At 40.5% G+C, this 15,386-nt stretch overlaps 1 protein-coding gene across 6 annotated transcripts in view; it reads left to right on the forward strand.

Annotated features, from left to right (window-relative positions):
- birc6 (baculoviral IAP repeat containing 6) overlaps positions 1 to 3,569 on the forward strand; it is a 97,053-nt gene extending 93,484 nt beyond the window's left edge. For all 6 annotated transcript variants that reach the window (XM_062401490.1, XM_062401495.1, XM_062401494.1 and 3 more), the window contains 2 exons: positions 694 to 828; positions 2,757 to 3,569. In XM_062401490.1, coding sequence (XP_062257474.1) covers positions 694 to 828; positions 2,757 to 2,936 — 315 coding nt within the window. In that variant the 3' untranslated portion in view covers positions 2,937 to 3,569. The remainder of the gene's footprint in view (positions 1 to 693; positions 829 to 2,756) is intronic.
- The last annotated feature ends 11,817 nt before the right edge of the window (positions 3,570 to 15,386 follow it).

A 15,386-nucleotide genomic window follows, 5' to 3' on the forward strand; every position in this document is an offset into this window, starting at 1 on the left:
TATTTTGTACATACACAAACAGACAATCACAGACTGGACTGAAAACATCACCCTGCTTCTGGCTGAGCTGATAGTAATGAACTTTGCTCTGACGATGGCACCAGATGAAAAGCCAGAGGATGACCTAAGTTAGTGCAGTTCATCAGGGGAAAATGGACATTTATACCCAATTTATGGTTACTGGACATCCCAAGAGCCACACAGAGACATGTTGAACGAGGCATCGAAGGATTGAGCTGAAGCTCAAATAAATATGTTTTGCTGCTGTGATATTTGAAAATAGAGTTCAGTTGTTGGAACACAGTGTGTAAAATTGTATAATATCATGCATTCATGCTACGAAGAGCCACAGTTTACAGTGCCTTTCATATTAAATGACATTGACTCAAGTTTACCACAGTAGGATGTTGTGTTTTTCCTCTTTGTTCATCTGACACAAACCACAAGAGAGCCTGTATTTTGGGAGCAAACTTGTATAAGTGTGACGGATCTGAGAATGGATGTGGATAAATTAAATACCATTTCTTAAATATTTAAATAGAATACAATGAGTTGTAATCAGTAAGGCTATAAATTACATTCTTGTGAGAGCTGCACTGCAAAAGGCTTTAGAGAAGTTTATCAGGGTAGAGCAGAATGATTCCTTGGTTGTGCTGCCCTGTGGTTGACCACTGCTGTGTCATGTGTTTGCAGGTGATCCACAAACATTTCTACCTGAAGCGAACAGAGATCATGTCTCAGTGTGATGAGTGGATTGCTGACATCCAGCAGTACAGCAGCGACAAGAGGGTCGGCCGCACCATGTCCCACCACGCTGCTGCACTAAAGGTAAAGTCATTCAAAGCAGTGAAAATGTACAACTGTCAGCACTACAGGCTCTTTGACCCCAGTGCCACATGTAAAGGTCGACTTACTCTAGTAATGGCATGATGTCTGTAATCATATATCCGATGAAAGCTTGGGAAAACCTAGTTCCACGACTTCTATCTTTGTATTCATCCAATAAGTCAGAGTGAATTACCTGATGTGGCTCAGCCAACTGCGCTTCACTGAAATACTGGAGCTAGACGCGACTCACAACAGGCTGAGTAACGCTGAGTCACCCTCAGTCTGTCAGAGACACCTCTGTCTCTGACTGCTTTACACAAACTATGGTCACAACTACCATCAATGTCAAGCTATCTTTTTCTTCCACAAGAACAAGTGAATATTTTTGAAGGATATGAATTCATCTGATTCCACTGGAGAAAATGCATCAGGTCGAAACACAGAATTATGTTGTATGATTATTTTTTTTATCGAGTCACTTAAATATTACACTTCCTGTTTCATGCTGTTTAAAATGTCCTCACTGCATTAAAGGTTTAAACAATGGGCAGGTTACCGCAATGCATGTAATCACAGTTGGTGTTTGAGTTCTGGTGTCCTGCTAACATACTGTGAATTAGCTGCAGGGGACGGTGGACCCTTGCCAGGCCAGCACCTTAATTCACATCCCCAGCCAACTCACCCCTGACACACTCATGAGCTCATAATGTGCAGAGATACACACTCAAACACAATAACTAGCACCCCCACACTGAGGCTGCTCTCCGCTCTTCTCCCTCCGGCAATAAATAACTACAACTCATCCCCACTGTAAAAACATTTAGCTCCACTGCGAAGAGGCCGGAGCAGAGCCCACTTGTCATTTAGCTGCAGAGTTTTTGTTTATTTTCTATACTGCGTGCCAGCAGAGGAGCTTTATAACCGTCCAAATCACTATAGAAATACAGATCAATTAACCATCTTTAGTATTAAAGGTTTATCATAACCAAAATAAGGATACAGTGAAATGTTCCCCTCACGATGAATGAAGATGAGAAAACGATTCAGAACTGATCCTCTATGGAACATAATTATTTTTATCAATAGGTCACACAGACTAGTTATGGATGTTGGCCCACTAACTAGTTCATCTGTCCACATGTAGAGTGCACACACTCACCACCCTGCTGCTCTAATACTCATCACAGTACCAGATATGGATTCATCTACCACTAAATATAGTCAGCAGAAAATGCTTTTAAAGGGATAATTCACCCAGAAATGAAAATCCACTCATTATCTACTCAGCACTATGCTGATGGAGGGGTGGGGGAAATGTCTGGATTTTCAGTGGTAAACAGTGTTGCCAAATCAATATAATTGAAAAAATTGTAAACTATCTTCAGACATAAAAAACTAAAGAAGATGAACATAACATGCCTCCATACTGCTTGTGTGGTGCCATCTAAGTGTCCAAACTTGGTGGAAATGACCTTGTTTCGAGTCGAGCATTAATGTCGGGGCTTGTGGACACTTTGATGACCTCACATAAGCAGTATGAAGTGATGTTATGTTTTTCCTGAAACTACAGAAGTGTTTTGTGGACTGAAACTCGCCACTTACTCTCCATCGGCATAGGGGTGAGTAGATAATAAGTGAATTTTCATTTCTCTGTGAACTATCCCTTTAAGTAATATTTGTTGAAGGAAGTTTTACAACCAGTGAACCAGTGTCTTCAGGGAATCCAAAAGAATTTGGAAACTGACAAATACATTGCGTTGCTTTTGGTCTTTTAATGTGATTTATTGACAGTAAGGAAAATATAGAATGACACCTGACTTTTGTGACAGCTAATTTGAACACCTTGATAATCTGTGAGAAATGTGATGTATTCCTGTCTCCCAGTGTTAAGTCTGACCGTTTGTGTGTGTGTGTGATCTCCCTTTCAGAGACATACGGCCCAGCTGAGAGAGGAGTTTCTGAAGCTGCCCTGCCCCGACGGACTAGAGCCCGACGGTGACGAGTTCTCAGAGAAGAGCGCCGCCCTCATACTCAAAGAGCTGCCCAGTCAGGACGCAGAGAAGCCCGGCAGCAGCCAGGACAGCCACTGCGGCGAGGGCCAGCTATGAGTCCCCACCCCCCTCCCAGCATCTCCGACCCTCCCCGCTCCTCCGTATGATTATTTCTCCCGAAAAGACTTGATGGCTTCAGAGCACAAGCCACCACTTTGTCAATATTTGTATGTAAAGATCTAATGCCATAAAAGAATAGAACGAGGGGACGTGGGGAAACAAAAGACAACGAGATGAACTATGCTACACCCATATTGGAAACAGTCGACAAAAACTTTTATTTACCTGTAAAAGAGTGTAAACATTTTGTGCTTTTTTTCCAATTGTGAAATAACCACTGATTGGTATGTTATTAAACTTGTTTATGTATACATATGGAAGAGGAAAATTACAGATTATATAAGGGAAACTACCTTTAGAGATGAATGTTTACTGAATGTTAATTTCCTTTTTTTTTTTGACTGTTAGAATGACAACAGTTGTAACCAAGGATAGACTGTTCATTCTTTAAGGAAACTATTTAAAAAGTGAGCGAGAAAAAGAAAACACAAGTAATAGAATCTGAGATATTTGACATTTGATTTCCTCCAGGATCATATCCACTTGAATAATGCTGACGTGGACATTCTTAATGTTATGTTCTCCCTTTTGCAGGCTCCAAATTAAAAAGCACCATGCTCTGGATAAACATTTGTTGCCTCTCAGAACTTCTCCATGACTGTTTTCCATCAACACGTCTGTAGATCATGAGACTGTGTCAGAGACACATCGGAATTGTATTTTGAATGCTTGTGCATGTGTAAGTGTGTGTTTTCTGTGCGTGTGCAACAATCCCAAGTGAGATACAAAGCTGTGATGTGCCTTTGATCTACACCATACCACCAAATACTCCAACAGAGTACCTTTTACTGATTTCTTTGCTATTTCTACAAAATTAATGAATCCGCTCCGTCTGACATAAAAACTGCTTTAATCTTTTTTATTATTATTATGTTGAACTCCAGTGAACAAAAACTGCACTTTCTATTTTGCTCACACTTTAGAACAGTCACATACTCCTTTTGCTAGGACATTAAATGGAGCTTGAAAGTACGGTTGGATTGTGCGAATGCTTTTTTCTGCGTGTAACAGGACGTCAGCGCTCTCACCTGAGAATATGAACGTTGTGGAGAGACGGTGACTGAACACCGGAGCAAAGATGTCAGACAGAATACAAGTTGTTGCAATAATGACGACTTTAGGATTGAGGGGCATACGTTAAAAAAAACTTAAACAACTTCCATATCCATCTGTCATTTTCAATATATGCTCGTAATTTTATTAAATGATTTGAGGTAGATTTTTTTCATTTTTTTTTTCAGTAGTCTTCAAAACCCTCAGTCAACATGCCTGGAAATGTAGAGTTCAGTTAGTTCTAAAAGTTTAAAGAACAAAAGTTTAATATTTATTAATACTTGAAGGATTAGACCAAGAGCTAAATGCTAGCGTTGATATGCTATGAATGGCAATACTAGCATGCTGATCTCAGGTATTTTTGTTTAAAATGTGCACAATATTAGTTTGTAGCTATGCAATTTGCATACCAGCAAAAATATAAACCAGACAAATTTGATTTGCAGGTTTTTTGGTCACTAAATTAGAGTAGAATTAAATGTCAACCTGCTGGGGGCTCTACAAATTTCGAAAACTTGTTTCACAGCAGATTTAGCTTCATAAAACCACACATCAAATAAGAGTAGACGCATTGCTTCTGTTTTCATATTTAAGTTTCTTACCATGTGCAAACATTAAACACAACCAGACCTGTTATTTCATAAACTGGTTCATGTAGTGTTGGTAATGAGAGTAATTGTCTGGTTGGTGAATTCTGCTTCACACTGACAGACACCAACATTGAAAAAGTCTCTGTGAACACTTCCCTGTTACGTCTGTAGTCACTTTTCAAACACCTCCCCCTGATATGCAGTACATCCGTGCATCAGAACTCTGACTCTGAAGGTGATCTGTTCTGTTGAGCAATCCGTTGGATATATTAAGCGATGTGGTCCGTTCACTAGACTTTCAACTGTTTGTCACAATATTCAGTGAGAGATTTTGGCTCAGATGCCATGATATGATCTCAGTGTGTAACTTACTCCCCTTGTGTCATATTACAATCACTAATTCTTCACACTCACTTGAAATTACTTATGTGTATCTGAACAAAATCTTCACTTAATGCAGTTCAACTCGTTTTGGTTTGTGAGGTGTTGAACTGGAAAATGCCTGAACAGGGTTGTGGTCAAACCTATTTAAACCTTTGTGATGTAGTTTTTTTTTTGATGTAGAAGTAAAGCTAAGTTAACATCAAGTATTACTCACCAGAACCAAAAGTATCCTCGAGGTCTAACCAAGTGGCAACCATGATGATAAGATGAGACAAACCTTAAGTGATCCCACGCCGGGGAAGTCCCCTTGTTCCAGCAGCAACTAGGCAGAATCAGGTAGATGAGAAAGAAGTGCTTGTATGAATGCATATGTAGTTCCGCATATACTGGGTTACATGTTAAACCAACCAGTCCTTTGGCTGCATTGCATTCTGGTCTATTCAAGAGTTTCTCTCCTGTGTCAGATTCCACCTGAAAGTTCTGCAAACTTGAATCAACCCTCTCACACATCTTCAAAGACAAGGCAAGGCAAGGCTTCCCAACATTCCCTGTGGCAGCAGCATTGTGCCATTGATGAAAACAAACATCAGATCATTGTGTAATTCACTGTATCTTATGAACTTTAAACAATATGTTACATCCACTATGAACATAACCCGGTGGTTGTTGTACAAGTATCAAAGTGAAGTAAAAGTTGTAGTGTAACCTGTTTGTGATATGCATCAATTATACATTCATCTGTAGTTTCTTGTAAAACTTTAGGAATATCATTCATTATTTTAAGTCAGTGACAGATGCTAAAACTGGTTCCTCTCTTTAGCAGGAGGATCAATGCAGCCACATCCAGCTCTTGTTGATGTTGCTTGCCATTATATGGTTGGATACTGTGGTGCTTCCACTGAAATCAGAGTGCTGAGGGCAACTGACTTGATCTGGGACACATGGGACAAAGGGTGGCTGCACATGGTTCTAGGAAAGGTATGTTTAACAAGACTTGAATTGATGTTGCACTTAATGGGGAATTACTTTGAATCTGTTTTTAATGGTATATTTTGGGTGGAGAGTGACTGCCTCCTGGGAGCCCAGTGACGATCAACAAGCCTTTTGTTGGCATCAGAAGTTTCCTTCCAGGTTTTTGCATCATTGGTGGTGATGATGCTAAACTGAGGGGATGGTGATTTCACCGACCCGAGCCGTAAACAGGGGAGGCTGGTCAGAGTTTTCTCAGCACCAAGGCAACAGGTTGGGCTATGCAGAGATGCCTCAGTGACCGGAGAAGAAATTCTGCCCCTGCAGGAATGAAATTTATATTTCCTTTTGCATGTGTGTCACTTTACAAACAGGTGCATGCAACAATTCCACATCTGCAACTGCCTTGCATTTGAACATGTAAAACAGTAAGTATCTTAAAATGTCATCTAAACAACCGTTCTCATGGCAGCAGGATGGTATCAGCATCACTACAACTGAACAGCTTCTGGGCTTTTCAAAACCATATGACAGAATAAAACAAAAGTTATAAAAACAATTATAAAATATGTACAGTGGCAAGAAAAAGTGAACTATTTCTCAGTAAACGCATTTATATACAAATTTCACATTTATATACAAAAGATCTCCTTGTTAGTTACTTTTATGATCAATATATATCAATCCATTTACTACACCAATTAACCCGGGGTCATGTAGCTGTGGCAACAGCAAGGTAGTCCAGATGTCCCTCTTGCCAACAAAGCTTTTCAGTATCAGTATTTACATGAGCCATGATACATTTATACCAAAATATGTCAAGACTCAAAATGTTTGTCTGCAAATATTAGTATGGATCAAAGAAAACTTCAGCCAGCAACACTTGCTGCTGGAAAAACCACAAAACACAATATGTCTCAGATTCATGAAAATTGCAGATCTAAAATAAATTAGACAGACAGATCTATGTGTGTGCTTTAAATCCAAAGGGATAACACACAATAACAGAGTTTAACGTGAAACCAAACTCTGCTGAACCATCTCTGCCTCCTTTTTGTCACTTGGTCATTTAACATTTTATTGCCAGAATCAAGAGAAGTCCCATGCTTGAATGACTGGTGTGCTATCGTGCTCAGTGCCATCATGAGCAGATGCTTCGAGAACCATTTTAGGCGAGCCTACTCTGGACCCTCAGCAATATGCTTACATCCAATTACCACAGCACTGGTCACTGTCCTCACCCACCTGGAGAAGAAGAATTCTTCTCCAGGTTATAGTTCAGCACAGACGCTCACAAACTCCCCTTGAGAATCAGAGATGTGCTGCTTTAATTCCTCGCTTCTATGAGATACAGGATGAAGGGGGAGCTTATGGCAAAGATTAGATTGTATTTGAAACCAATGTCCTACAGCTGCCTCTGTCATAGTGGCATTAGAGGCCATGAAGGACTTTCTGAGATGATTCATCCATTATTCAATATGCTTCTCATAAAAAGAAGGTTAATGCTGCTGAGCCCCTGGATTTAAGGAGAATTACGGCTGCAAGCGGCACTGAAGGGACCTTCCCTCTTTGTGCACATTGGGTGATGGTGCAGAGGAATCTGTAGACCACGATTCAGAAATATAATGAGCTATTGGTTCTTCATATCTGAACAGGCTGCTGTATAATGTGAAGTGGTCATGCACCATGTAGATAGATTATATATATATATATATATAGATAGAGGACATAGATTATATGAAGAAAAAGATTGCTGTGTAACACTCTGCTGAGCAACAGTGAAGTAACAATATAACAAAGTCCTAGGTGCATGGTACCAAAGCCTGGTGCAACACAGGCCTGAAAACCAGACACAGAGCTTCTTTCAGGGTGATAGGGGTTGGACAAGAGATGGTGGGCGGTCATCTCTACTGTGCCTGGTCTCTGGGATGAACAGTGCGGTGGTACAGGACAACAGGCACTGTAACCACTCCCACATCCTCTTCTCCCCTGTGGACTTTCCTGGTCACAGCCACATGGACGCTGCCCTCAGCTTCTGGGTCCCGACTCTGTGATGTGGAACTGGCAGCAGTGGTTCCCAGGGATGGAGGCCAGTCAATCCAGGATGGCCTTCTAAATGTCTTAGAACCTCCTCCTGCGAAGAAGATGGTAAACTAAGCGCTGCAGTCAGGGACTCAGAGGCAGAAGGTGCTCAATCCAATACACTACTGACCATTTCAACGCATCTGCCGTTGCCTCAAACATCTCCAGGAATGTGTGAGGATCGTCCACTTAAATAATCTTAATGTTAAATGTGTCCAAAACAGTTATCTCTCCTATGGTGAATTATGACCAAGCTGATGACGTCGTGCAGCAGTTAATGTATCTTGACACAATACTTGATAACAGACTGACCTTTAAGTCCCACATGTTTGCTGTGTGCAATAAAGCCCACCAGCACATGGGCTTCACCAGAGGTTCTGATGTTGATTTTACTTTTATGATCATCTTTTTTACCCTTTGTCTGTTGGATTGGGTTATTGTCCCTTGAAAACAACAAGGGATACAGGGCATTGTTACTGTGCAGTGAAATCCCTGGCATGTACTGACTGACCTTCCTCATCTTTACAGAATGAAGTCTTTGAAGAAGTCATTATTGTCTGATACAGATAATCCACTGTTTAAAGAGTCTGTGTTGCTTCTCTCAGACGAACAGATTAAAAAGGTAATTTGTCCCTGCTGTCATTGGCCTTTAAAATGAGTCAATGGGATTTTTATATTGTATTTATTTACACTGTATTCTTTGTTTCTCTGTTTGCTTGCTGTAAATATGATAAAGATTTCTTAAGTTCTGGACTAGAAATTTTGTGAAGGGTGATCTAGAGAGCGCGGAGGGAGGGACAGGCACTGCCACCAGGTTTTCCAACTTCTGAATCTTTATCTCTATGTATTGTCTGTTACCATGGCCTCCTCCTGGTTCATTGCTGCCATCTCACCTAATATCTGCTCCAGTGTGGTCACAGCGTCTCCTGTCACTGCTGCTGTAGCCATGTTGGGTACCAATGTAGTAGCTCTTTGCTCCCAGGGGTTCACCGGAGCACAGAACACACAAGATGTCAGCTTCCATCCAGTGCTCTTCATTCTGTGTATACTGCAGCTGAGCACAAACCCTGTCCACTACCCATTGGATTTAATATTGTGCCTGATCTGTGTAGATTAGAGGGTGTGGTAATCAACCATTAGTCACTCTGCCATTTACAATACTATGGTCTCATACCTCCTGACAGGTGAACCTATCACAAAGGGGGAAAAGAAAAAAACTAATCAATCAGTAATTGCCCCACAAAATCCTGTGAGGAATGTAGAATAACCTCTTTTTCACACATCTAGTTTTATATAGTATTGTTATGCTTATTCACATATCTCCTCAGAAAATAAGCAAATTTGATTGTTTTAAATATTAATATCAATAAGAAATAACATTCATTATTATACGAGATTCAGCTTAACATATTAAGATTGATGTAACACAATCATCATAATCTATTTAAAAAAAACACTTCTTCTGAGTTAGAAACCCACGTTTTTTTTCTTCTTACCAGTCTGACATGTCTAGATAGGATCACAGATGGGGTGTTTAAGGCTTCTGCAAGTACAAGAGGGAAACTAAAACAGTATTTACTGCATCATTTGGATTTTTTGCATCATCTGAGGGGAACAAATAAGAGACAAAGAGAGATTGATCTTATCGTATATTTGATACAGCCGAGAGGTCAATGATGTTGTAGAAGTTGTTGATGATGAAGGAAAGATTCCGGGGACCCAGTAGTTTCAGTGTAACAAAGTTTATTACAAGAAATTACAGGTCGGGACGGGCATCTAGATACCCGGAGACACACAGCCAATAGTGAAAGTCTGACTTGCAGGAGTCTTACACACAGTTATATAGGGAGTTTGGTTCCACCCATGACTTCAAGTATAACGCATCCCACATGGGATTTCTGACTAGATAAGGGCACATTTTTGTGTCCGAACATGAAGGCACACTGGTCAAGAACCTTCCTTCTGAGCCCATCTGTTAACTGTTAAGAGATGGTTCCCTAGGTCAAAGGTCATCCCCCAAAGGGTAAAGTAAATAAGACACACATCTGGTGGACTCTCTGAGAATGTCCTTGTGTTTGTAAGCATATATCCACATGTTTTACTCTTACGAATATACGACAATCTTTTTAACGATTCAACATAGAAAAGTCTGACAATGATGTCCTCAATACAGCAATATTATATCTGTTGTATTCCACATAAAAATGAAGTATTGATCCACAGTCCACTTTCAGAATCCTTCTTATATTGAGTGGTTTTCCTCCTGATGTCGCGTAGGGGGTTAGGAAATGAATGTGTGTTTTGTTGTGCTATTTTTCTCTGGAAATTATGGCTATTGTTAATCTGTTGAAAAAGCAAATACAGAAACCAGGCTTACTCCCACTAGCCTCCGATAAGGGAGGATATCAACCTACACATGTGAGTAATACTGTATGTGCAGTAGTTTCTTACCTTTAAGACCCTTACTGCGAACACTACTCATGAGCTTTTCAGAGTGTGTCAATTCAATGGGGATGAAATTAATAACAAGAGCAGGAAATATATTATTATTTGGAGATTTTATTCTGAGGGAGAGATTTTTTGAAATTGTCACAATTAATGTTGTGAAATAGACACATTTTAATCTTTCATTTTATGCTAATTATTCAAATTATTAACAATCACTGTCAAATGTTTTCGTCTTTGTTGAAGGAGACAATTATGGCTTGAATGCAACTGCTTCACCTCTCGGCCAGAGGCTTCTTTAGTTCTATGTGACTAATGGGAGGTTTCAGGTATTTAACTTCCGTGGCTCTGTACCTATGTTAAGAGTCCTTATGTTAAACAAGCAGGCTGTTGAACCCCCCACCAGTTGTTGGTCATTGTACACCTGAAGATACCACGACCACAAAGATAGAATAAAACATCGACACAGTTTGTGTGGTTTAGAAATGGACTATCAGCACCTTCTGATCCTGCACTGTTTTCTAAATGAAGCACATTTGTTAAGTTCACATTGTTCATTTATCTTACCAGTGAGGTCACCTTCCGGGCCTGGTAGAAGATGAGACTGAGGTTGAAGCCTGTTTACATGCAGAAGCAAGGGCAAGATATCCAAAGCCCCTGGGTCTACATCTGTTTAGTGCATCTTCTTTATGGGCCCAGAGATTTATTGCATGTATTTTTTTATTGTTCTTTACATCGGTTTTGTATTAATAATTACAATATGTATTTTCAAAATACTCCTGTGACCTTGCCTGCCTGCATGGCTCTTTAGAATCCCAAATTGGATTTTATTTTTAAAGGTATTTTATTTTTAAAGGTATTTTATTTTTATTGCCACCACATCTCACCCATGTGCCTTAACCTACAAGACAGAAATGTTTTTACAATATACATAAATTACATTAATGTGTCACAAAGTGATACATCATAACAATCATATCGACATACATATTTAGATCATATAAACATATTTCTGTCTGACTAGCTGTGTAATGCGGAAATGTTGTGTCACTGCTCCTCTTCCTGAAAAATTTGGATCCTTATCCCCTTTTCCACATCTATTTCATTGTGTCACTCCTCTAAAGCAATTATTTTCTGCCGGTGCACACAGCATTACTGTACGTACTGGGACAGTAAGTATCTAAGATATTCTGAATAGATTCATTCAGCTATTCATATTGTCCAGAGGTGTGAATGTGAGCGTGGACGGTTGTTTGTGTTGATGTTTTGTTCCTAACCTCTTTATTTAGTTTTTCTTTGGTGCAATTTGTCTTTTAGTAATGGATAATAAAATAGTTTTAGTCTAAACCAGGGGTTCTCAAACTTTTGCAAGCTGGGCTCCCCCAAAGCTGGTTAGCACCCGCCGCCCACCACCGCCGCCCTCAACTACACCACCATATATAGATAGATAGCATATTGGTACGACTTTGAAGGAAGTTTTCTCCCGTTAGTACAAAACCTTTGTGTCGCTTGTACTGTATGCACTGTAATTAATTTTAATTTTCACCCTGACACAGTATACATGTTGCAGACAGAGTACCAAAGGATATGTGTTGATATTAACATTTAAACCAGGATGCTGTGCTCTCAACGCATACTGCATGTGACTATGCAGTATTCTTTCATTAGCTAAGCTCATTCAGGACAACAGCTGGAGTGCAGCTGTTTGGTCACAGCCATGGAAAACTAAATAATGATACTGATGTGTTATGTATTCTCGTTTCTCAGGTTTGTGCTGCAGAAAGATGGCAATATAGTATGTTGGGCATGGACTGTCTGATAAACCCCTGTAGTGTCCATGTTTAATTCATTTTCATTGCCAGTGTTTTGTGTCAAAATGCTAAAAGTGTTTTTGGAAATACAGAAGAGACACGTACTTGAATTTCAGGGACGCAGGTTGAGTAAAACCTAAGGAGGACTAATTTGTGTTGGTTTTGAATTGTCTTGCATTTTTATTAACCCCAGCTCTTCCCTGTGTGTCTAACTGAACAGAGCTTTATTAGTAACTGAAGAGATAGAGTAACCTTCATCGTATGAGAGGAAAAATCCAGTAGGTTGTCCTGCTGCTAACGGTGAAATGAAACTCTCTTCTTTTTTTTCTGTTCATGCTAAAATAAAGTGGATTCACTTGGTCTGATGTTTCCGATCACAGCTTTATAAAACACCTCATTAGCTTCACACTTCAAACCCCTTGGGGGAGGAAAGGTTTTTTGAGAGAAGATTCAAGATTATTTTACTAGACTGGCACTCAGTAGAGATCAACAGAGCCGTATAGGTTCATCTTTGATCCATGCAGCTTCCGTCTAGCAAAATTTGTGGTTATTGGTCCAGTAGTTTATTACATAAACCTGTTGACTGACAAATCAGAGATGAAAACATAAACTCCTTAGCAGAGGTAATAAAACCTCCAAACATTTATAAAGGAAATGTCACTAACATTAATAATAATTAGAAACACAACAGGAAATTAAAAGTAGAAATGCAGGATGATGTGCGCCGCAGGATGGTGTGAGCCGCAGGATGATATGCGGCGAAGGATGTGCACCGCAGTATTTGTGCAGATCTGCGCTACAGGAGATGTGCTGCAGGATGTGCGCTAGCATAGTTAGATATAATACATTTTTATTTGTAAATATATTTTGTATTTATGTGCGCAGCAGGAGATGTGCACCGCATGAGATGTGCGCTGCAGGATATGTGCCGCATGAGATGTGCGGCGCAGGATATGTGCGCTGCAGGAGATGTGCGCAGCAGGAGTTGTGCGCACATCTGCGCTGCAGGAGATGTGCGCTGCAGGAGATGGGCGCAGCAGGAGATGTGCGCCGCAGGAGATTTGCGCAGCAGGAGTTGTGCGCACATCTGCCCTGCAGGAGATGTGCGCAGCAGGAGATGTGCACCGCAATAGATGTGTGCAGCAGGAGATGTGTGCTGCAGGAGATGTGCGCGCCTGGGATGTGCGCCACAGGATGTGCGGCAGGAGATGTGCGCCGCAGGAGATGTGCACCGCAAGAGATGTGCAACGCAGGAGATGTGCCACGCAGGTGATGTGCGCTGCAGGACATGTGCGCCGCACGTCTCCTGCGGAGCAACCTACGCACATCCTGCGGTGCACATCTACTGTAGTAATGTAGTAATTTTGTATTTAAAATACTCAAAATACTTTCTCCACGAATCAAAGACAGTTAGAGTAAGGGTTAGAGACGAATCCACCACCTTATGCTCCACTCAGCTGAAGATCTTGGCCTGGTGGCAGAGAGTGAAACGGCTTCCTCCAACATCCAAGATGATGAAGAAGATGACTTCTTTGCTTTCTCAGCTGAAGAAACTTAAGTCCAGTAAAGACAGGAGATCACACGCCACAGCAAAGCGAAGATAGATACCCTTCATTTTCTGGAGGACACCAGAAAATACCTGCTTTCTTTTCAGCAGTAACCACACATCAAGCTCCTTTTTGTTCGATTTAACATAACCCTCCCCTCTTCAGCTCCGGTTGAGAGGCTGTTCTCGTTTGCAGGAATAATATTCCATCCGCACAGGGGGCGGTTAACACCAGAAATATTTGAAAAGCTAGTTTTTCTTAAAGGCAACTAAATTGGCTTCTCAGTGGTTGGGTCTCAAGAACCAAATTGGAAGGATTATTATGTCATAAAGATGTCAGTGTGAATGTGTATGAGACACTTAACACTGTAATACATGGGCGGCTGTGGCTGAGGGGTAGAGTGGTCGTCCTCCAACCTGAAGGTCGGCAGTTCGTAAAAGAGAAGTAAGTAGGCTACTAACTTGTTAAGTTACCTGTTCACTTTTGATTTGATTTACTATTTACCTTTTATTATTATTTATTTTTTCAGTGCAGAACTTGTATTTTATTAAGGCTCTTTACCTGTGCACAATGGTTTTATATTTTGCTTTTATAGTATACATAGGCCTAATGTGTGATGCTATTGTTGTGTGATAAATATTTTCTTGTTGATACAAAGCCAAAGTTTATTGGCTGTTAAGTCTCATTAAAAAATATGTATATACATAATCAATCAAGTTGTTGTCTTTGAATAGCTTTGCATAGTTACACTGACATTCTGTGACTGTTTTTTTCCTTTTTGTGGGGTTCACCAGAGCTTTGTGTACATTATATAGCCCAAACCTGAATGCTCTGCTATACCAAATTGAACATCCAGAAAAAAGTATTTCCTGTATTTTAAAATACATAATACATGTATTGTATTTTGTTACATTTTCTGGCACCAGTATTTTGTATTTTATTTTAATACATGTATTTGAGGGGTAATATGTATTTTGACGTATTTTTGCCCATCCCTGGTTATTGATATGACATGTCAAGGTGAGCCTCTCCTTGAACCGTCACCTTATCGTGGTGGAGAGGTTTGCGTGTCCCTGTGAACCTGAGGGCTGTGTTGTCTGGAGCCTTGTGCTCCTGGTAGGGTCTCTCATGGCAGAGTGGTCTCAGGTGAGGGGCCAGACTAAGAATGGTTCAAAAACCCTCAATGAATATCGATACAAGAGGAGATGGGACCCAGTTTAGCAGCTGCACTGTCTTCTATCATTATTCTACACGTCTTGCGCGGCCGGCAAAATCATTGTTTCAGCAATTGTATGGGGTTTGCCAAGCTTAGCAATTCTATGAGCGACTACATATGATGCCTCCAGACACTGCTTGGAGACAGTGCTATGCTTGGAGATGGTGGTTTGTTGTTTCTGGAGGCCATCACGTTTAGGTTTAAAGAAGTCCACAGCTTCTCTTTCAAGTCCGGGTGTTTGGTGTCGAGGTGCCTTTTTAATTTGCATGGCTTCATGCTGTCATTTGCCA

This window comes from Platichthys flesus, chromosome 12 (genome assembly GCF_949316205.1).
Source record: "Platichthys flesus chromosome 12, fPlaFle2.1, whole genome shotgun sequence".
In the NCBI taxonomy this organism is placed as follows: Eukaryota; Metazoa; Chordata; class Actinopteri; order Pleuronectiformes; family Pleuronectidae; genus Platichthys; species Platichthys flesus.